The sequence below is a fragment of the Tarenaya hassleriana genome, unplaced genomic scaffold (genome assembly GCF_000463585.1).
Source record: "Tarenaya hassleriana unplaced genomic scaffold, ASM46358v1 Cleome28, whole genome shotgun sequence".
NCBI lineage: Eukaryota > Viridiplantae > Streptophyta > Magnoliopsida > Brassicales > Cleomaceae > Tarenaya > Tarenaya hassleriana.
In genome coordinates, this window is record NW_010966021.1 from 881159 (window position 1) to 902246 (window position 21088).

At 35.0% G+C, this 21088-nt stretch overlaps 6 protein-coding genes and 1 long non-coding RNA gene across 10 annotated transcripts; 3 read left to right on the forward strand and 4 right to left on the reverse strand.

Annotated features, from left to right (window-relative positions):
- The first annotated feature begins 922 nt into the window (after positions 1-922).
- LOC104817834 (cytochrome P450 705A5-like) lies at positions 923-2620 on the forward strand. Its single transcript, XM_010547173.1, has 2 exons — positions 923-1838; positions 1916-2620. Exons 1-2 carry the CDS (start codon positions 936-938, stop codon positions 2522-2524), a joined length of 1512 nt encoding a protein of 503 aa, XP_010545475.1. The 5' UTR covers positions 923-935; the 3' UTR covers positions 2525-2620.
- Positions 2621-5560: 2940 nt separating this feature from the next.
- On the reverse strand, positions 5561-7660 carry LOC104817835. Of its 2 annotated transcripts, XM_010547176.1 has the most exons (3): positions 7471-7660; positions 7157-7313; positions 5561-6933 (listed from the first exon to the last, which is right to left on the reverse strand). In XM_010547176.1, the coding sequence occupies exon 3, from the start codon at positions 6923-6925 to the stop codon at positions 5771-5773; it is 1155 nt and encodes a 384-aa protein (XP_010545478.1). In that variant the 5' UTR covers positions 6926-6933; positions 7157-7313; positions 7471-7660; the 3' UTR covers positions 5561-5770. The 2 variants fall into 2 exon arrangements, with proteins under 2 accessions (XP_010545478.1, XP_010545476.1); XM_010547174.1 differs by lacking the exon at positions 7157-7313 and having other exon boundaries at positions 7471-7659.
- Positions 7661-9995: 2335 nt separating this feature from the next.
- On the reverse strand, positions 9996-10690 carry LOC104817837. The gene is made up of 2 exons (XR_772572.1): positions 10598-10690; positions 9996-10476 (listed from the first exon to the last, which is right to left on the reverse strand). It is a non-coding gene; the product is annotated as an uncharacterized LOC104817837 (long non-coding RNA).
- On the forward strand, positions 10413-11068 carry LOC104817836. Its single transcript, XM_010547178.1, has 2 exons — positions 10413-10485; positions 10612-11068. Exons 1-2 carry the CDS (start codon positions 10461-10463, stop codon positions 11004-11006), a joined length of 420 nt encoding a protein of 139 aa, XP_010545480.1. The 5' UTR covers positions 10413-10460; the 3' UTR covers positions 11007-11068.
- On the reverse strand, positions 10976-12234 carry LOC104818120. The gene is given in 5 exon segments (XM_010547576.1): positions 10976-11067; positions 11166-11423; positions 11426-11641; positions 11704-11874; positions 12031-12234. Coding segments are annotated over 4 exon segments (723 nt in total). The 3' UTR covers positions 10976-11067; positions 11166-11291.
- A 3810-nt stretch (positions 12235-16044) lies between these two features.
- LOC104817838 (scarecrow-like protein 5) lies at positions 16045-18733 on the forward strand. 3 transcript variants are annotated; one of them, XM_010547179.2, is made up of 2 exons: positions 16045-16168; positions 16976-18733. In XM_010547179.2, exon 2 carries the CDS (start codon positions 16982-16984, stop codon positions 18551-18553), a length of 1572 nt encoding a protein of 523 aa, XP_010545481.1. In that variant the 5' UTR covers positions 16045-16168; positions 16976-16981; the 3' UTR covers positions 18554-18733. The 3 variants fall into 3 exon arrangements, with proteins under 3 accessions (XP_010545481.1, XP_010545482.1, XP_010545483.1); XM_010547180.2 differs by lacking the exon at positions 16045-16168 and adding an exon at positions 16182-16878; XM_010547181.2 differs by lacking the exon at positions 16045-16168 and adding an exon at positions 16182-16860.
- Positions 18734-19352: 619 nt separating this feature from the next.
- Positions 19353-19993, reverse strand: LOC104817839 (cysteine proteinase inhibitor 4-like). Its single transcript, XM_010547182.2, has one exon. The coding sequence runs from the start codon at positions 19831-19833 to the stop codon at positions 19489-19491; it is 345 nt and encodes a 114-aa protein (XP_010545484.1). The 5' UTR covers positions 19834-19993; the 3' UTR covers positions 19353-19488.
- Positions 19994-21088: the final 1095 nt, after the last annotated feature.

The following is a 21088-nucleotide window of genomic DNA, read 5'->3' on the forward strand; positions in this document are numbered from 1 at the left end:
CTTCTAGTCGTTGTCATCCAAGATTCTCTCTCTCATATTAGAAATAATGTTAGTATGTGTCTTAATTATATAATTTGGCTTTTAGGATTATGACAGTTAGGTATCTGCTATAAAAAAAAAAAAAACAAAGACCAATTACATTTTTATATTTTGAAATCTGCTCTCGCTTTTACCAACTAGGATTAAGGTTTCCAATAACATAATGCTAATTTTCTTGTGCAATGTGGCTCAGGTAAGTTTCTTTTATGTCTTCTTTTTAATAATTTGTGCTGAGAAGTGAATTCCTTTTTGTGTTTAGTTTTTTTAAAATAAAAAGTTAAAAACAAATCAAAGAATTTCTCTTGCTCTTTTTATTTCAAGTAGAGGCGGTCAATTATAAATCGATATCTTTAAACTTTGTATATTCGAACTAATCTTCTTTCCTCTCTGGATCAACGCACATTCATACTAATTTTTTGATTTCATGGATAAATTCAGACATGGATCTTCCTAAAGAGAAAATGATATTATAATGTAGAATTGATCATTACAAAGCAAGATTTGTGAAAACAATGTTACCAAAAAAAAAAGATTTGTGAAAACAGTGTACATGCAAATGGAAGGTGATTGGTTACGTTATTATTTTACAGATCTAATGTGTTTTATTATTATTATTTTATTATGTGTATATATATACACACACACACTCAAGGCGCCTGACACGATCTTGATACGATTCAATGCAAGATGGAATTTAAATTCCAATCTTTTCAAATGCACGTGAATCATGGTCTGTCAATTGGGTCCATCTACATAAACTGATGTCAACGAGCAATAAATTATCGAATTATTAATTAAATCATGCATGATGGTTTCGAGGAACTTGCCAATATATATTACATACACTGTGTTATTACTATTCATCTAAAGCTGCTCTCTCCACGAAATTGGCTACAATGGCGTTCGACTTCCTAAACATCTTCTTCCTCCTACTACTATTTTTCTTCTCCTTTCTCACAGTCTCTGTCTTCAATGGCAGAAACCGATCATCAAACAACGTTTGCCATTTGCCTCCAAGTCCTCCGGCTTTACCGGTCATCGGTCATCTCCACCATCTCCTGTCCGTCCCATGGTTCAAGTCCCTGCAAAAGCTCGGCTCCAAATACGGACCTCTCCTCTATCTCCGCGTCTTCAACTCCCCCTTCATCGTCGTTTCCTCGGCCTCTTTCGCGTACGAAATCCACAGAGCTCAAGACTCGAACTTCGTCTCACGTGACGCTCCCGCCATCGAGAAGTCTCTACTGTTCGGAGCATACGGATTCGTGACCGCGCCCTATGGGAGTTACTGGAAGTTTATGAAGAAGCTGACCGTTACGGAGCTGCTCGGACCGCAAGCCCTCGAGAAATCGCGCTGCATCAGAGGGGAAGAGCTCGAGAGATTTCGGGTTCGGCTGTCGAATAAGGCGAGGAAGAATGAGATTGTGGATGTGGGCATGGAAATGATGAAGCTCACGAACAATAGCATATGCAGGATGATAATGGGGACGAGGTGTTCGGAGGAAAACGGAGAAGCCGAGCAGGTACGAGAGTTGGTCACCAAGTCATTTGCCTTGACGAAGAAGTTACTGGTTGCCGCTACAGTCGGCAGATCGGTGAAGAAACTAGGGTTTACGCTGTTCGAAAAGGAGATCATTGATGTCTCTAGGAGATACGACGAACTGTTCGAGAAGATTATCACCGAACACGAACAGAACCCTAACCGAGGAAACAAGGACATGATGGATATCATGCTGGAAGCTTGTCGAGAGGACAACGCCGAGTTTCAGATCACAAGGAACCATATCAAATCATGTTTCGTGGTAATGTCTCACTTCAACTAAATCGAATTTTCGTTTACTTTTTCGTCACGTATGATGACATTGTGATAATCTCGTAGGATTTTTTCCTCGGAGGGACCGACACTTCAGCTCAAACAACGCCGTGGATAATGGCGGAGATCATTAACAACCCTCGGGTTCTCCAAACATTGAGAAAAGAAATCGAATCTGCGTTAGGAAAACCGAGGGTAATTCAAGAAATCGATCTACCGAAGCTTCCCTATTTGCAAGCCGTCGTAAAGGAAGGGCTAAGGCTGCATCCACCGGCCCCTATCTTGTCGAGAAAAACACTGAAAGACTGTAAGGTCGGAGGGTTCGACATACGAGAAAACACGACGATAATCATTAACGCGTATGCAATAATGAGAGATCCGGATTCATGGGAGAATCCAGAAGAGTTTAGGCCGGAGAGATTCTCCGTTGCTAGCTCTGAAGGGGAAGAAGGCGTTGGGAAAGAGCACGTGCTGAAATACCTTCCTTTCGGGGGTGGAAGACGAGGGTGTCCCGGTTCGAACTTGGGTTACATATTCATGGGAACAGCGGTCGGGACCATGGTCCAGTGCTTTGACTGGAAAGTCAACGGAGAGAAGGTCAGAATAGAAGAAGCCGGAGACATGAACCTAACCATGGCTCATCCACTTGAGTGCACTCCTCTTTCTCGCTTCTAATCTCCATATATTTCTAGTTCAATGATCTGTTGTGGTATTTGTTTGTTTGGTAATTTGTTTCCGATTACCGAAAATAATTTATTTATGGAGATCCAATACTATCTATCTACGTTGTAAAATAAATTACAGAAAATAAATTACGGAGAAAAACTTCTAACAAACCTCGAACTTGCAAAAAAATATATAAATAAACCTTCGAATTTGTTGCAAAATTGTCATTTAATCCCCAAACTTGCAATATGTAACTGAATAAAACTTTGAACTTGCAAATTGTTACTCTAATAACCCGTTGACCGGTTTAACCACAATTTCAGGTGATCGAAAATCCACGTTGGCCCGGAAAGTTGATGTCAGCGTGTCCATGTAACCAACTTTAAATGATTTTTTGCTCCAAAACCGTATTTATTTACTCTCAAACCAGATTAAATTTCGACCCAAAAAATGTTGAGGTGGCAAAAAATCATTTAAAGTCGGTTATGTGGAAAAGCTGACATCAATTTTTCGGGCCAACATGGATTTTCGATCACCTGAAATTGTGGTCAAACCAATCAACGGGTTATTAGAGCAACAATTTATAAATTAGAAGTTTTATTCATTTATATGTTGCAAATTTAGGGTTTAAATGTCATTTTTATAAGAAGGTTTATTTGTATATTTTTTTACAAATTCGAGATTTTTTAGGGATTTTTCCCTAAATTATGTTAAAAAAGATTAAAAACCGAAAAGATGTCTAATTCGAGAGAAAAAATATGATGAAACACCCAAGATTGACCGGTTCAATCGAAAAAGAAGGGAGCAAAACTCCTTTCCAACACAGATTCGAGTTATCACTTGGATTTCCCGATCTTCTGAGAGATGTAGTTGGACTTAAGATCTGATGAACTTTCAGATTATAAAAAAATATATATACGATGAAATGATATAACTTTTCAAAATGTAATTTTTTTAATCTTTTTATATCTATATTACCTTTACTAATATGTGTTGACGAAATGAATTTTTAATTATACTTATTATACATAATTTATTTTTAAAATGGTTGAAAATGATACTCCCTATATTTAGTTTGAAATGTCGTATATTTTTTAAATGGTTGAATTGTTACTCCCTTCATTTGGTTTTAAACAAGCATATTAAAGAGAGAAAAAAAGTATTCTGTCCAAATTACCTTTTTTAATTAGTTTATTTTTTCAATACCATTAACTTTTTCTCTCTTATCATTATCAACCATTGGAATAAAGAATAAATTTAGAGAAAAAAAAGGGACAAACTCAAAAAAAAACATTTCAACTATCTCATTTACACCAAAAAAACCTTCTATTCAAAATTAATTATAAAAAATCAACAACTATATCAACTATATAAATTGATTAAAACTAATTTTTTATTTAAAATTTGTTATAAAAAATCATCAATTATTAATTTTAATAAAAAAAATTTATCATCTATCTAAATTACTCAAAAAAAATATTATATTTGATATTTATTATAAAAATCTATAAAATTTGAATAGAAAAACATACATAAATTATACAAGTTTAAAAATCACAATAAAAATATAATATTTATTTAAATTTATCATGTTTAAAATTTATACAAATATTATAAATATCAATCTTTATATAATAAATTTGTATATAAATATTATATTTAAAATTGAGTCTATTTTATTGGTTATAAATATTATATTTAAAATTTTATCATATATTAATATTTGAAAGATTTCAATTGTATATATTTTGTTAATTATAAATATAAGAGATAATATATGTATTTTTTTAAAATAAAATAAAAATATGGTAATTTTTGTATATAATAGCGATTAAATATATTTTATTGGTTATAGATTTTTCTATTTAGAAAAAAATATTTTTTATAATTTCAAATAGATGATGAATTTTTTCATTAAAATTATTATAAAAATGTATGAAACTTTTTTAATTGTTATAGAAAAATCAAATTAATAGTTTGCTACCCCTCAAATATTGATATATGATAAAACTTAAATATAATATTTACAACCAATAAAATATTTTAAATTTTAAATATAACATTTGTATACAAATTTATTATATAAGAATTAATGTTTATAATATTTATATAAATTTAAAATATTATAATATGATAAATTTAAATAAATATTATATTTATATTGTGATTTTTAGAATGGTATAATTTATATATATTTCTATTCAAATTTTATATATGTTTATAATAAATTTAAAATAAAATATTTTTTTGAATAATTTAGATAAATGATGAATTTTTTTTATTAAAATTAATAGTTGATGAATTTTTATAACAAATTTAAAGTGAAAGATTGGTTTTAAATAATTTATATAGTAGATTGGTTTTTTATAATAAATTTTAAATAGAAGGTTTTTTTAGCGTAAATGACATAAGTGAAGAGTTTTTTTGGGTTTATCCTAAAAATATATATAGAAAATCTAAAAATGTTATTTGTTTTTAAAAAGAATGATATTCTAAAATATCATGTAAAATTAAACGGAGGATACATCTTTTCAAAATGATATATTTTCTCAAAATGTAATTTTGTTTTTGTCTTTTTTTTTTATCTACATTATCTATACTAATATTTGTTGCCGGAAACCAATTTTTAATACATTTATCTTTCTAAACAGTTGTAATACAAGGCTCTACCTAGGATATCAATTTGGGTATGAAGCCGGACTCGAATCATCCGAAAAATATTAGGTTTCGGATTTTCGGACCGAGTCTAAATCGGGCTCGAATTTTTTTCGGGCAAAACCCGACGGATTGAACAGTCCCAAAACCCCGATTTATTTATTTTTTAAAATAAATAAATTAAAAATATATAAAAATTGATTTTTTTATATATATATTAAGGGGGACGGTCTGATTTGATCCGAGCCCGAATTTTATGGATAGGGCTTCGTACTTCATTTATTAGACCCAAAAAATCGGGTCTGTTCGAACACAAAACCTTTAGACCAAATATAAGTTCAGATCGGATCGGCCCGATTGACATCTCTACTGTTAGGAAAGCAAAAGAAAAAAAGCGATAAAAAAAACTAAATCAAAACACTGAAGCACAGACAAAGGAGAAGAGCAGAGCATAGAGAGAGAGAGAGCTAATTTTACTAAAACTACATAGTACTAAATAGGGAATAAATATTACAATCCGAAAGAAGCTAAGACATCAAAGGACGTTACGAAAGTCCCACAATTTATTACATTTTTCACAACTGTTGCTACATTTCTGATTCAGAAGAAGGCCCTGCTCCCGTAGAACACGCGAGAGCCGGCGCTCTTCGGTGTCTGAGAGGACGAGGTCGAGTTCTCTGATCTTGTCGGGCTGTCAATGTCCAGAGGGAGCTTCATCTTGGCCAATGACTCCGTGAACTGCTGCATGCTTTTCATATACATGTCCACTATCTCTTGCTGCACCACCTTCTGCTCCGGCTCAATGTTCACCGTCAGAATCTGTTTCACTTCGTCGTTCTTGCCTAGAGGGCGGTTCTCGGAATCCGCTGCCCCAGCTTTCGGGTTCGGGTCTGCACCCGAAGGGTTTTCCTCGTTTGGAGCACCTGAAGAACCAGAGATTACGGAACTTGGTGGGGAAGAGACACCATTTGTTGAGACAGTGGGAACTGGCGCTGTTTCAATGGTTGCAGCTTGAAGGCTACATGTTTCAGGGTTGCCGGTTTCTGAACTTACCATACTCTTTGACATGTCAGATTCGACGTTGGCCGTACAAGGAATTCCAAAGTACTCAGACACCATAAGATTGTTTTCGCTATCAATGTTCGGATCCACGAACTCAATCTTATCCAACTCGTTAGAAATCTCTGCAATCGCCTCGGGACATTTCGAGGTTTCATCACGTATGGCAGGAATGGGCATTACCTCGGGCGAATCTCCCAGGTACGAGAGCGACAACTGGACGAAACCCGCAGGAGAATGGAACAGATCCGTCGACGAAAGAGAGAACTCTTTCTCCAATTTCCCATTCTTGAGAATGATTTCAGACAAGGGAACCAGAGTAAACCCAAGCAACTGGTCCTCGAGATAATTCTTCACACGGCTCATCATATATATCTCACACTTGAGGGAACAATCCACGGTCTTCACATTCAGCTCGAGGGTGTCACCGAAAACAGGGTTTCTCCCTCCGCCATTGATGATCTTGGTGCAAACAGCATTGCTCGGATCACTGGTGAGACAAAGCTTAGCATACACATCCTGCTTATGGTAAATGCAGATGTTCTGGATGTCCCTTGCCTGGTGAACCAAAACCTCGAGCGCACCTATGAAGTTGTCCGAATTTGAAGACATGTTAGGTTTCTTTGTCTGGGCTTCACTGCCATTCGAGAGACTACAACTGTTGAACTGAGACACCACAGATTGCGGAGACTCCATAACAGGATCTGCAAACAAGCAAGGGGTAGTAAATTCATTTGGATTTCACATAAGATTTTTCCTTAGGACGGACAGTGAAAGTAAACTCGATTCCATTTAGCAAGAACTTAATGAAAGAGGAGAGATCCAATTCCCCCCACAATCTCGGAAATTTCAAACACAGCAATTAAAGACGCCCGCCAGGCCAAACTCAAGAACACGAAAAATTAACAGTTTGGTCTCAAAAATTACCTGAACTGAAGCAAGCAGATAAATTTATGAAGACCCAGAAGGCAAATAAGCTATAAAACGTCTTCCAATTAGAGAATTATATGCCTCAATGCAACGGAACATCCGGAATCCCTAGGAAAACCCAGAAGGCGTAGACGAATTCCGAGAAAGGAACCGACTTTCTCGAGAAACAAAAAGAACCCAGAATTCAAGGGACGAGAATGAATCATTAAAAAGCAAAACTTGAGATTACTGGACACGAGAAAGATAAAGAAACGCTGCAAATTTTTCTAGAAAAGGAAAAGGGTAAAGCTAGAAATTGAAGCTCCTCTCACCTTTTCTATGTGGAGGAAAGGTCAAAAGCAGGAAACGTCTCTGTTCTTCTCGGAATCTGAGCGAGGAATAAGCAAAACCCACTTGGGATTTTTCTCGAGCTTTGGTTTATGGAAGAAGAAGAAGAAGAAACGATTAAAAATAAAAATATAATTAATAAAAAAAAAAGTGAGGAGCAATTATTATCGATATCTGTTCTTCGTAGACGAGTGTGAACCAGCCTTTTGTAGGTATACCGGCACAAGGGGGGCGGCTACTGTTTTGTCTCTTTGCTCCGAATACAGACCGCGTGGTATGATTTCCGAAATATTTTTCTTTTTGTCCGGATTTGTTTTTCTCTCTTGTCTGATTTGTAAATTTAGAAATTACGTGCCTTCTTTTTTTAATTCAAATTTGTATTTAACGGGGGGAAAAGAAAATATCTTTGAACCGACAAAAAAAAAAGGGAAAACCGTTAGGGAAATGAAGATTTGAAATTTCCAAATTGGAAAAAGTCAAGCAACTAGAATCCAAAACAATCAATGTTCACCCACAATTCGATTGATTTTGTAACAATTTTTTCTATGAATTTATTGAATAATTTGGCGGTGGTACACGTCGTTATTACATATCAAAAGAGTACCAAATATTTAAATAGTTATAAATTTATTAATTATCATAATTTATTAAGTCCACTAAAAATGGTAGGCATATCTTTAATTTTTTTTTAAAAAATAATAATATTACAATCTAAACCTTAATTTGAAAAGATAGGATTTTCTTTTCACCAAACGCCCGGTTATTCGAAATATGTGTTTGGACAATTTAAGTTGCACTTAAAAAACTAATAACAATAGAGAGGAATTAAAAAAAAATGGTATAAAGACCATTATCTTAAATGTGAAAAAATTATATTAAAAAAACACCTAAAAAGCTTGAAGAAACTATAATTTGAATTTGAAAATCTGTTAAGAGTAGGGATATAAATCAAGGAGGCAAATATTATAAATAAAAAATAAATATAGAAAAGAAATTTGTTTGAAAGCTTGGTAGAACATAAAAACGAATGTCAAAGAAGCGTTGAATATTTTCTAAACAATAAACAATGAAGTATTGTAAAGAAAAAAAATGAATCAAAAGTAAAATTGATTATACAATATAAAATGAATAATAAAAATTAAAAATACCAGGTGAATAATAAATGCTTTTTGTTATGTCAAATGAAAAATCAATATTCAAAAGTCCGGTCAATAGTGAAAGAAAACTTTATAATTAAAATAGAAAAAAGAAAATAGGACAAAACCGTAACCGGTCGGCATAAACGGCTGAGATTGCATCTGTTAAATCGACTGTTGGATAAAATCTTATAAATCGAAGGATAAGAGAGTTTCTGAATCGATGGTTGGGATAAATCCTGAATAATTAACGGTTGCGATCGAATTTCTACATCAACGGTTCACATTCAATTGACTATATTAATGATTGTGATCAAATCTGGGTAATCAACCGTCTAGATATCATCGGTATAATTAATGGTTAAGATCGAATTTCATGAATTTGACGGTTAAGATTTGTTTTGGAAAACGACGGTTGAGATGTTTTCCTATGTGAGTGACCGAATCAAAAGTTCAAATAATTAGGGTGTCAATTTGGTTACAAATTCTGTCTGAAAATTTCAGAATGATCGGTTTGAATTTGTAGGTTAAAAAATATTTGAATTTTTGATTCAATTCAAATAGGTCTACGAGTTTGTCGAATTAAACCCGAAGGATTTCGGATTGATCTAAAAGTATGATTTCTTTAAATACAAAAAATAATTTAAATAAAAAACTTTAATCAAATGGGTTGAACCCGAACTCGAATATATAGGGTCAAATCCAATCCTGAATCATATATGGTCGAAGTTTGGATTTAGTTTTATAGATTCAAAAAAATTCAGATCGATGCGAACCTGAGTTCGAAACCATCGGACCCAATGTGAATTCGGATCGGATCGAGAATGTGTATTTGTATATAGTGTATAGTTCATAGGCATATACACATAGATACACATATTCTAAACATATATATATAAGTTCATACTAATTTTAATGGTTAGAGAAACCTATATGAAAGTTTATTCTTAAACTTTAAAGTTCGAATTCAAAATGATACAAACATTAAACATTTCGTTTCATGATCAAATTTTGGTAATGGAGATTATAGTTTGATAGCCAATAACATAAATAACTTATCCATATTTAATCCACCAAAATTATGTTTGTGTTTCATCTTAAACATAGAAAATGGATAATTAATATTTTTTTTGCCTTTTTAATACACGAATTTGATTTAAAAGATACAAGATTGATAAAATTCTCAATTTTGAATTGATTTGTATAACTAGGTGAAAATTGATAAAACCTAAGGTGATTAGAGAGTTTCGGTTTGTTATTAGTGATAATTAATTAACATTTCATGCAATGAACAATATAGTTTTGTAGTCCACCAAATTTGCATATACACATTGATTTCAGAAAGGAAAAAAAAAAAGAAATACACAAATTGATGAATGACCCAAATAAAATAATACACAATCACACGTATTAATCCGTGTACAAAATTCTAAGAAAACTGTCCACGTGTACCATCCATCCAGCAAGAGACAATAATCTGACTTCAAAACATAAAACAAGAACGATCTTGTAATATTTCAGTTTTAAAAGCCAAGTTGATGCAGTTGACTCGGCCCCTTCAACCTTCGTGCTGAGCACAAACCCAAAGGCATTCGATTCGAATAAAACACAGATAATGATATAAACCCCAAATGTCATTCATTCAGCTCCCTCATCCTTGCCCCAAAACAAAGCATCATCAAGGAACATGAAGGTATATACCATTTCTTGTCCGATGCAAATGCATTTCACTTTTGTTCACAATTCTCAATTCTGAATCATGGGTCGGTGGTGTTTCTGTCCAGAAGAAGATTGTTATCAAGATATCCGTCAAATGCGAAAAATGCAGGAAAAAGGCGATGAAGGTTGCAGCCGCTGCACATGGTAAGCGTAGAAGAAGAAGATTAATCGAGATGAAAGAAGAACTAGAAAATATCGAAAACGAAAACAATCCAAAAGAACCCCACAATTGTTCTTACGAAAGTTTGGAAAGTACCCTTTGATCTTCAGGCGTGATGTCAGTGGCGATACAAGGGGATTCCAAGGACGAGCTCGTGGTGGTCGGAGATCAAGTCGATGCAGCCTGTCTGGTTGCTACATTGAGGAAGAAAGCATGTTATGCCATTTTGGAGTCTCTAGTGGAAGTGAAGGCTCCTCCTCCTCCTCCTCCAGCCGATGACAAGCCTAAAGGCGGCGGTGATACCAAGAAGGCCAAGGATGGAGGAGGAGATGGCAACAAGGCAAAGGAAAGTGAAGGTGGCAATAAGAATAATGCCGAGAAAGTGAATCAGCCGTCATGTTGTGCAGCTCGATGTCCGTCCAGTTACTATCATCAGCCACCGTACGAGGTGTATAACGTTGTATATGATTCCTACGGTCCGACCACCGGTTGCATAATCTTGTGAAAGGAAGATTGGTTTTGTTAGCACTGGTTATTGCTGTACGGGGTTCCTTCCCCCTTTCTGCCTGTAATGTTCATAGTTAGCATGAATTTCATGACAAGGTAAGAAAGAAAACGAGCAAATACGCACCAAAGCAACCGGCAATAATGAAGAAACACTTACCCGACAAAGGGTTTGGTTTTTGCCATCTTCTCAAATGGAGGAAGACATCATATCCGACTCATCCCCAACCATCAATCAAAATTAGAATAGAATCCCGATTCTGCAAGAGCCATATGCTCTCTTGCATTATAACTCAACTGAGCAAATGCCTCCCGGAATCCTCTCCCTGAATTCAAGGTTTCCAACTCTCAGAAGCTCAATAAGCGAAAGAATCACGCCAGAGTTTCTAATAACAGATACGTAATGCTTATACCCAACACCACAAGATTCTACAATACATCAGAAGCCGAAATCATGGTTTCATCATCACATTCACTCAAGATCCTCATCAAATGCTCTCAGCTATAGCCGCAAGCCCGTATACAGAACACATCCTCTATAATATCTTTCTCCATCGGATTGTGTCCCGAAAGAAGCTGGGCATATAGAGGAATGGCACCGGCCTCAGCAACAGGACTAGTAAACTCCATTAGCAGCTAGCATTTTCGCCCTAACAACATTTCTATCACGAAGAAATCCAGATAAAGCGATGGTATCACCCTGATTCAGCAAGCAATCGTCGTGCCCTTCTCTCTCTCCATGCCAAAGTCCCGACCTTTAGCGCGTAGACTATAAACCCTAACCCTCCTGAATGAACAACCACCCGTCTACACTCTCGTATCCATGTCGATGCACTAAAGACCTCCAACAAATACACACAAGCACAATTCTATCATCTTCCCACGAATTGGTCCAAAGCTTACATTTTAAGGAAAATTTAAGAATTTCTTTTTTTTTTTATTACAACCAATTTGATATGCTCAAAACTTTGTAACAAATAACTTGTGTGAATTTCCTTCGGAAGCCAAGATCGAGATTTGGAAACCGCGTTTAATCGCTTCGAGCATGAAATTTCGTCTGGCCCCGATTCGATTCGGGCGAGACCCGTCATGAAGTTAGCCGATTTGACGAATCGAGCTCCCGAGGATGTCCTGTGTCGGACAATCCCGATCCTCGGCGGTCTTCTCCGGGTTTCCGATGATCCGAATCGTTTACTTCGAGCTTCCGCTGCGTATTGCCTGGATGACATCGCACGTTGCGGCGGCGAAGCGGGTGGGAGATTGTTGCTTGAGGATAGTAGTAATGGATTCCGAATGGGTTGGATGGAATCGTATTGACTTGGCTAGATTTAGTTGTTTAGAGATTCTGGTTCGTGAGTCAATTTTGGGAGTATCCGTAGAATTAATATTATATCTTTAATATTATATTAATATATTACAGTTATCTTTAATATTTTTTTCAACTTTAAAACGAATATATGTTCTCGAGATCGGATTTGTAATACCAACAGATATGCGAATTCTATTTATAATACAATATGAATTATTTGTAATGGGCTTGTAACCACTCAAGGGCTTGGCCCAATCAAAATATTAATCTTTTGTTGGTTTCTGAGTTAAATTTATTTTATATATATCGGACTGCATTTGTACAAATAATATTCCATCGATTTTTTTAATTTTTATTAACCAATGTATTCTCTTTCCACGGGTTAATATTTTCGATATAAAAGAAAAATAAATATTAAATATTACAACAAGGTGACATATTGCTGACGAAAGAATTGACTTGCCAAATTGATAAAAAAAATAATTATATGAAATACTTTGAAGCGTATGAGTTTTATTTATATATTAGAAAATTACACTTTTGATTTTCAAAGAGTGACGGAGAATATAAAGGCCAAGCACCGGAACGCTTTGACAATGACTTTTTAACATTTTCACGACTCTTTTATAGATAGAGACGTTAGACGAATACCCGTATTTTTTTATTTTTTTTATGTAATGGATATGGTCTACCTCTTGTCCTAATGCTACATATTATTTTGTGTACATCAAATATTCCTATAATTAAAAAGTTCGGAGCAAACTTTCGATACAAAAATGTTAAAATTGTTAACAATGGGTACCATATTCCAAATTTTACGTATTATTTTCTTTTAATAAAGATTAAATTATTGGACCGTGCGACGTGCATAACGCTTCTCCTTTAATCCAAATATAATTAAAAAATATCTCTCGTAATAAATTCTTAATTTCTCTTGACCTAAAACGTATAATTCATAATTGACTATGAAAAGTATTTGTGTAGAATAGTAATTAATTATAGGATAAGCATAGATTTTTTTAAAACCATAAAATAATTTAAGCATGTCACCATATAAAAAAAAACATAGCTTGATACGCATAGAAATATTTAGAGCACACGGTTGGGTGGACCATGGAAGAGTCAGACCAAAATTCACAATTTTCCGCACAAAAATAAATAAATAAAGTGTTATAAATAGAGAATATTAAATAGGGAGACGCCAAAGAATAACGCGGAATGGTCAAACAGTGGGTTCCACGTGAATGGTCGGCAGAGGTTTTAAATACAATTGGAATTTCGTCTGCTACTATGTAACTTATAACGCACACACCCTGCTCCTCTGCGTTATTACTTAATTAATTTATTATTATTATTATTATTATTATTATTATTATTATTTTGTTTTTTCGCTATAAAATACGTTTCATAGTGAATTAATTTCCGTTTTATTACCAATTAGAAAGCGATCTAGTGGACCAAAATGTCCAAGAATTGTATCAAGTTGAATGCAAATGTGTCCGGTTTTCGGTTTTGAAAAAAGCTTTAATTTTCCGGAAATTTTGACTTCCTTTTGAAATAATTTTTTTTTTCAAATGTCAAAATCATCATCTCATCTCTTGAAAAAAAAAATTTGATTGTTTAATCAGTAACAGTGAAATCCATGAATCTAATATGACATAAAATATCAATGAATAAAGATCTCATTTTTAACATATCTGAATTGAATATGAGCAATGTAATCCCTGTCTACAAGTAGACGTATTCTTAGATTTCTCTAAAACAAAATATAAGATTGAGAGAATCGAATATATATTATATATACACTGTTATTCTTTTCATAGAGTATCTATTTCTAATTTTGCTCGTTTGTTTTCCAAAGATATTTCAAATTTATCAATGGAAAATTAAAAAGAAAAAAATATCAATACGTAAATTACGAGTGAGTTCGATTCTACTAGTGGAAATGAGATAGCGCAATTAATTATGTGACTAAAGTTTGATTTTGGATCTAGAGAAATCAGTGAATCTCCTTATTATCAAAAATTAAAAATTAGAGGGATTTTATTTTACGCAACAAAAAAAGGGCATGAAAAATAGTTAACAAGTGGACCTAGGGATGGATGTTTCAGATTTCGGTTCGGTATTCAAACGGTTCGGTTCGAAAACGGTATTTTCGATTTTAACAAAAGTGTACCAAACTAACACGGGTCGGTACTAAATTTCTGAACCGAAGTGCCTACCCCTAAGTGGACCTACAAGCTAAAGCAGTGTGGACCGATCCATGAGTTGCACGTTGTCGTTTGCTGTCATCTCTTTGTTTTTTTTCCGTCGATCTCATCGTAGAAAACATAAAAAAAAAGCCAATCTGCTGATGATAAGAACAATTTAAGACCAATTAAAAAACCAAACAAAAAGATGATACAAACAATTAGTATGACTATTTTACCCTTTTATCATCGCCGTGGAATTTTCTTTTTAAATTCAATTACTCAAACCGATTTTTTAAATTAAAATTTTACATGGATTCAATTTTAGATTAAATTTAAATTAATTTTGTACTTAGTTTTCTAAATTTTATTTATTCCATGTTTAATTTCAATTATTTTCTTGTTTGAATTGCTATATTATCTATGCAATAAATATAAAACATGATTTTTTTTTTAAAAAAAAAAAACTGTGCAGCCATTGTTTCTCTAAACATGGCAGTAAAAATAATTCGATCGTCCGTATACTTATTCCGACAACGTGAAGCAATAGCACGTATATGTGTTTCACGAACGCAGGAGACAGCCGACGTGAATTATGGGATCATCAATAAAATTAAATTGGAATAACCACAATCTAGCTCATGTCTATAGTTTGTATTCCATGCTGATATATTTTTATATTTTAATCCAATCGATTAATTTGGTTAAAATTTATATCTTCAAATATATTTATAAAAAAATTAATTTATTTCAATTCAATTTTAATTACAGTACCCAAACCAAATCCCTACCCTAATACCACATATATATATAAAAAAAAACTGAATACATTGCATTATTCCCAATAATAACATTATATTTTATGATGACATTGACACATGTTCAGACTCATTACTCGTCTTGCTTCTGAACATATAATAAATACCCACGGCTTGCTTGCTTTTTAATTTTGTTTTTAAACGCCACGTTTGTATTTTTTTTCTTTCTCCAAATAAAAGAAAATAATAATTATTTTTATTTATTTAAAAATACTACGTGTTGAATGACGTAAGGCTCATGAGTTTGACTTTGGTAAAACATGGTAAGCCCACGACATTCATTCAACCACTCCTATCTCCTCCGGTCTTTCGTTTATTCCCTCCACTGGTTTTACTTTGTCTTCAAGTCGTCAAATTGATAATATACTCACACGAAATTATAAAAAAAAACGAAGAAATTTAAATAAATAATATTATAAATTCAACTAGGTATCAGAAATTCTAGAACCGGTCTGAAATATACAGAAATAATTTAAATAATGACCATATTTAATTATGACTATCTAGATTTTCAATCTTATACCTTAAGAGATTAAATAAAAACAAACCAATTAAATACTTTTTTTTTGTAGAAACTGTGATTCGAATTTATCGGTCTCTAATAATATGATAATGCGCCAAAATATAATAATATCTGAAGTGGCAAAAATGTAAATATAAGGCGTCATGGGGTCATTTTGTCCGACAGGGCTCCAGATAAAAGCGGTGGGAATTATTATTAGGTGAAAAGGGGAGGTCATGTGGTAGCAAAGCACAGAGCTTTTGATTCTCTCTATCTTGAAGTTTGGATCAAACCACAGCTGCAAAAATAAAAAAGAGTGCCGAAGAATCTTTCTGCAAATTCTTGGTTTGTTGGCAACACCCATCGTCTTCGTTTCGATTATAAATCTTTGATTTTTTTTTGTTCTGTGGTGATTTGATTTCCATATGCATAACCTGTTCTTCTGGGTTCTTTTTGATTTCTCGTTCTTATGATCACTCGGTGTCCATAAATCTTTCCTCCTGGGTGTTTTCCAGTCTTCTCTGTTGTTTGTTTCTGTGCAAAAGCTCTCTCTCTCTCTCCTTTTTTGGGGTTTTTGTTGTTCATCAGCTCCATGTAACTTGTTTTGCTGAATGTTCCTCCTGTTTCGATTTTAGGGTTTGGTTCCAATTCTTGAGTAGCTGTTCTTGTTCTTGATAGAATCTTTAGTTCCATGAACCTGTTTTCTCTCTTGTTTTCCACGGAAGTGTTTGGTTGTGTTCTGTCTTTTTTCTTTTTCTGGGCGACAGCTCTCTGTTTCTTTGGTCGGTTTCTATGATTCATGAGCCGTTGATTCAACAAACGCTTGATTTATTGGCGATAATACCAAGAACTGTGAGCTACGGATAGGGTAAGAGCCGTCCTGTCTCAGAGGTTCCAAAACTTGGTGAAGCTTTGGGATCAAAACGAGGTTTCGGAATTCTGATATGGGCTTGTAGAATATAAGGAGTACAAGTACCTGATTGTTCATTCACGGAACTTTCTTCCAAGTCTCTGCTATTGTTCTTGTTGACTGTTGTGTATGCATTCTTACTAAGGTTTCGTCTTCCTTATGAGTTCCATTCCCTGTTGTTCTTATTTATCTCGATTACAGTTATATTACATTCTGGTAACCATATCTGGTTTTGTCTGCAGATAAAAATGGAGGCGACTCAGAAACATATAGTTAAAGATGGATCTGCCATATTGTACAACCAGTCTATGCAGGGTCCCAACTCATATTACCAGCATCCTTCCCAGCACGTGAACATTTCTGTTCAGACATTTGAACCGTACTCCACTCTCGAATCATCCTCGTCCGCCACTCAAGCTCGTTCTTGTCAGAACAACTCGTCTTCTACCACCAGTTTCTCCGCTAACAAGAGTCCCGAGCTGCACCGTTCCCCCGATGACCGTTCTGGCTCGCCGATAAGCGGGTCGTCAGTGACGAACAACGATGCCGATATCAGTTTCATGCTCAAGGAATTGGAAACTGCCATGCTTGGACCTGATTTAGACAGCTTCGGAACAGGGGACAACGATAGTGGGCTTTCGGGTGGACAAAACACGACTCCCTCAGCAATGTATAGATGTATGGAGATGATCTCGAGAGGAGATTTGAAAGGGTTGCTCTGTGAATGTGCAAAAGCAGTTGAAAACTACGATCAGACGATGGTCGATTGGTTGATTACGCAGTTACAGCAGATGGTGTCAGTGTCTGGCGAGCCAGTTCAGCGCTTGGGAGCCTACATGCTGGAAGGGCTCATTGCTAGGTTGGCATCCTCCGGAAGTTCAATCTATAAAGCTTTACAGTGCAAGGAGCCGACCGGTCCCGAGCTTCTATCGTATATGCACATTCTGTACGAAGCTTGCCCGTATTTCAAGTTTGGTTACGAGTCTGCGAATGGGGCTATTGCAGAAGCTGTGAAGAATGAAAGGTTTGTGCACATCATCGATTTTCAGATTTCTCAAGGAGCTCAGTGGATCAGCCTGATCCGGGCTCTCGGGGCACGACCGGGTGGACCACCAAAGATTCGCATAACGGGCATTGATGACTCGAGGTCAGCCTTTGCTCGGCAAGGAGGCCTTGAAATAGTCGGGCAGAGACTATCAAGGCTTGCAGAACTATGTCGGGTACCGTTTGAGTTCAACGGTGCTGCTTTATCTGGTCCCGAGGTTCAAATCGAGCATCTCGGAGTTAGACAGGGAGAAGCCATTGCTGTTAACTTCCCGTTAGTGCTTCATCACATGCCGGATGAAAGTGTAAGTGTCGAGAACCATAGGGATAGACTGTTGAGGCTGGTGAAGCGTTTGTCTCCGAGAGTGGTGACCCTTGTCGAGCAAGAAGCGAATACAAACACCGCCCCGTTTTTTCCTCGTTTCGTCGAGACAATGAACCATTACCTGGCCGTGTTCGAGTCTATCGATGTGAAACTGCCGAGAGACCACAAGGAGCGGATAAACGTGGAGCAGCACTGCCTGGCTCGGGAAATCGTGAACCTAGTAGCGTGCGAAGGGATCGAGAGGGAAGAAAGGCACGAGCTTCTGGGAAAGTGGAGGTCGAGGTTTCACATGGCGGGTTTTAAGCCGTACCCGCTGAGCTCTTTCGTGAACGCGACGATCAAGGCGCTGATGGAGAGCTACTCGGACAAGTACACGCTCGAGGAAAGAGATGAAGCCCTCTATCTCGGATGGAAGAATCTGCCGCTCATCACTTCATGCGCGTGGAGGTAAAAGCACCATCTTTCCATAGTTTAGATGCAGATTGACGACGTTGTAACTGTCCTTGCCTTATCTTGTCTTGAGCCGAAACACACTGTGTTAATGTTGTATTTCTTTTAACTGTCATGAGCCAAAAATACACACTGTCGAATGTTGTAGTAAAATTATTAATGACCCGATAATTTACTTGAATTTGTTGGCGTAAACGATATAATTTTCGTGTTTATCCATGAATATTTTTATGCGTTTATCATATACATATATATATATATATATATATATATGTTGTATATTTATAAGATGCGTTTTCAGACGTCGTTTTAAATGTTTTATCACAATTGTTGAACTCGTTAATACGATTACGACCTCGATATTCATATTTATAATATATAATCTCTTTGATTGATTTATTAGATTCTATATCAGGCGTTAAATTTTCAAATTTGATTTCAACCGTAGATTTCATAGATTCGATTTTAATTGGGATATACGACAGATCTGTTCTCAACAGTTGATGTCCAAAATTCAACCCTAACTAAAACCACTTACTTTCAGACATATTTGATAACGATGGTTAATTTTCAAGATTCGATCTCAACCGTTGACTTTTACTATTGGATTTCATCTGTAAATTTCTATGGTTTGTTTAGCAAACGGTCGATTTCTTATGCCTGATTTCAACCACCCAATTACCAGATTCGATTTCAACCATTGAGTAGTAAATTGTAGGTAATTCGTATATAGATTTGGGATATCTAATAATATAGTATAAGTTTTTGTCAATTTAATTGTGTAGAAAAAGATCAAAATGTCACTTAAAAAATATTAAAAAAAACGGATCTCAATGTATCACAACCGTCCATTTCTCAAAAGAACAAAACCGTTGATTTATTAGATCTAATCTCAACAAATGATCGTGTCATTACACGACCTCGTCAGACCGACGATTAACCAAGGAAGTACTTGAAAGACTTGAGAACCCTCTTGCCGGTGGCGCCGTCAACCACGGTGGCCAAATAGAACTTGCTCTTGCCGGCGGCGCCGTTCTTGGCTTGGACGACCAGTCTGTATCGGATGCCGGACACGACCTGCGTCTGTCCCTCGTCGACGCGCTCGTACGTCAGATCCGACTTCGACTGCTTGTTGTGTTCGGACACTGCGTATTTCGCGATCTCCACCACCTTGGGATCGTTCACGTCCTTGATCGGTTGCCATCCCCCCAGGAGCGAACCTCCCGCCACCAGAGGGAGGACGATCAGACAGAGCACGATCATTGACCTCGTCAATTCCATCTTTGAATTTGGATTGTTTTTTTTTCTGGTTCTTGGGTCTGGTCGGAAAACGGTATTTATAGGTGGAGATTTGGGGATCGGAACGTGTTCGCAAGTGGGGGCAGAGGTATCGAGAAAAATGACAGAGAGACCCTTCCCAATTCCCACTCACGCGCCGAAGATTCCCGTGTGCGGCGGAAAGCATGACCGTTAGATTGACGAAGTGGACCTCCCTCGACTCAGTAGGGAAAAAACTAAATTGATTTTTATATTAATTTCTTTTATTTTTATTATAGTGAAATTATAAAAGGAAAAGTTATAAAAATTTTAGATTTAGTCAAAATTTCAAATATCTTTAAATAGAATTAATGAAATATTCCAAATATTTTGATAAGACCAACGTTTTAGGTAGAAAAATTGTGTGAAGAGAGATTCTGTGGCAGATATGAATTAATAAGTATAATTTATGGTAAAATTATAAATTAAAAATATTTGAAATATTTTATAAAATAGTTCTTCGTGAAAAAAATATTATCATGATGTGACTCTGGTAGATATACATTGACAAATATTATTTATAGTAATTCTTTTTTTATAAAGATATTTAATTATAGTAAGTCTGTTAGTATGTTATGGTAATTTATCAAATGAAATGTATGGGAATCTTATTTTTAAAAATCAAGACAACATTTTTAAATTCAATTAAGGAAAATATTTAAAAAAACTTGGATATGTTAGCTTTTTTAGATATGAAATTTCTGTTAAAGGATATTAAGTGTTATCATATAGTAATTTTGTAACTATATATTGTAAAGTTATAAATATAAAACAATTATATGTTTTATAAAATATGTACAAAAAATTTATATATAACTATAAGAATATTTGAATTAAATTTATATTTTTGAAACGATTATTTCTATTGAAAGATAATTGTAATTTAAAAAAAGGTTATGCTTTGATCTCACTGTTTAAAGTTTCAACTGTTAAATCACAAAAAGGCTTCTCTCTCTCTCCTCTATTTGACGAATTACAGTATACATTAAAGATAAAGACCAATCTGCCCCTATAACCCCTCTGATTAAGTCAGAGTCTTTCTTCCACGACTTTAAAGCCTTTTCCATAGTCAACGTGCACATGTAAAAGAAGCTTCCAAACAACACAACACACGATTATGGAGAATTCATCAAAGATTATTTATGAAACGTTTTGACAACATTAATCATGATCAGGACATCTGAAATTGTTGAGTTTGTGATGAATATAGAAGGGTATA

What these genes read in the sequence shown, in the direction of transcription:
- LOC104817834 (XM_010547173.1), top strand. Translation starts at nt 936, where the DNA reads ATGGCGTTCGACTTCCTAAACATCTTCTTCCTCCTACTACTATTTTTC. An exon ending in ATATCAAATCATGTTTCGTG is followed by an intron (nt 1,839 to 1,915) that starts GTAATGTCTCAC and finishes ATAATCTCGTAG; the next exon opens with GATTTTTTCCTCGGAGGGAC.
- LOC104817835 (XM_010547176.1), bottom strand. Translation starts at nt 6,925, where the DNA reads ATGGAGTCTCCGCAATCTGTGGTGTCTCAGTTCAACAGTTGTAGTCTC.
- LOC104817836 (XM_010547178.1), top strand. Translation starts at nt 10,461, where the DNA reads ATGAAGGTTGCAGCCGCTGCACATG. An exon ending in GGTTGCAGCCGCTGCACATG is followed by an intron (nt 10,486 to 10,611) that starts GTAAGCGTAGAA and finishes TTTGATCTTCAG; the next exon opens with GCGTGATGTCAGTGGCGATA.
- LOC104817838 (XM_010547179.2), top strand. Translation starts at nt 16,982, where the DNA reads ATGGAGGCGACTCAGAAACATATAGTTAAAGATGGATCTGCCATATTG.
- LOC104817839 (XM_010547182.2), bottom strand. Translation starts at nt 19,833, where the DNA reads ATGGAATTGACGAGGTCAATGATCGTGCTCTGTCTGATCGTCCTCCCT.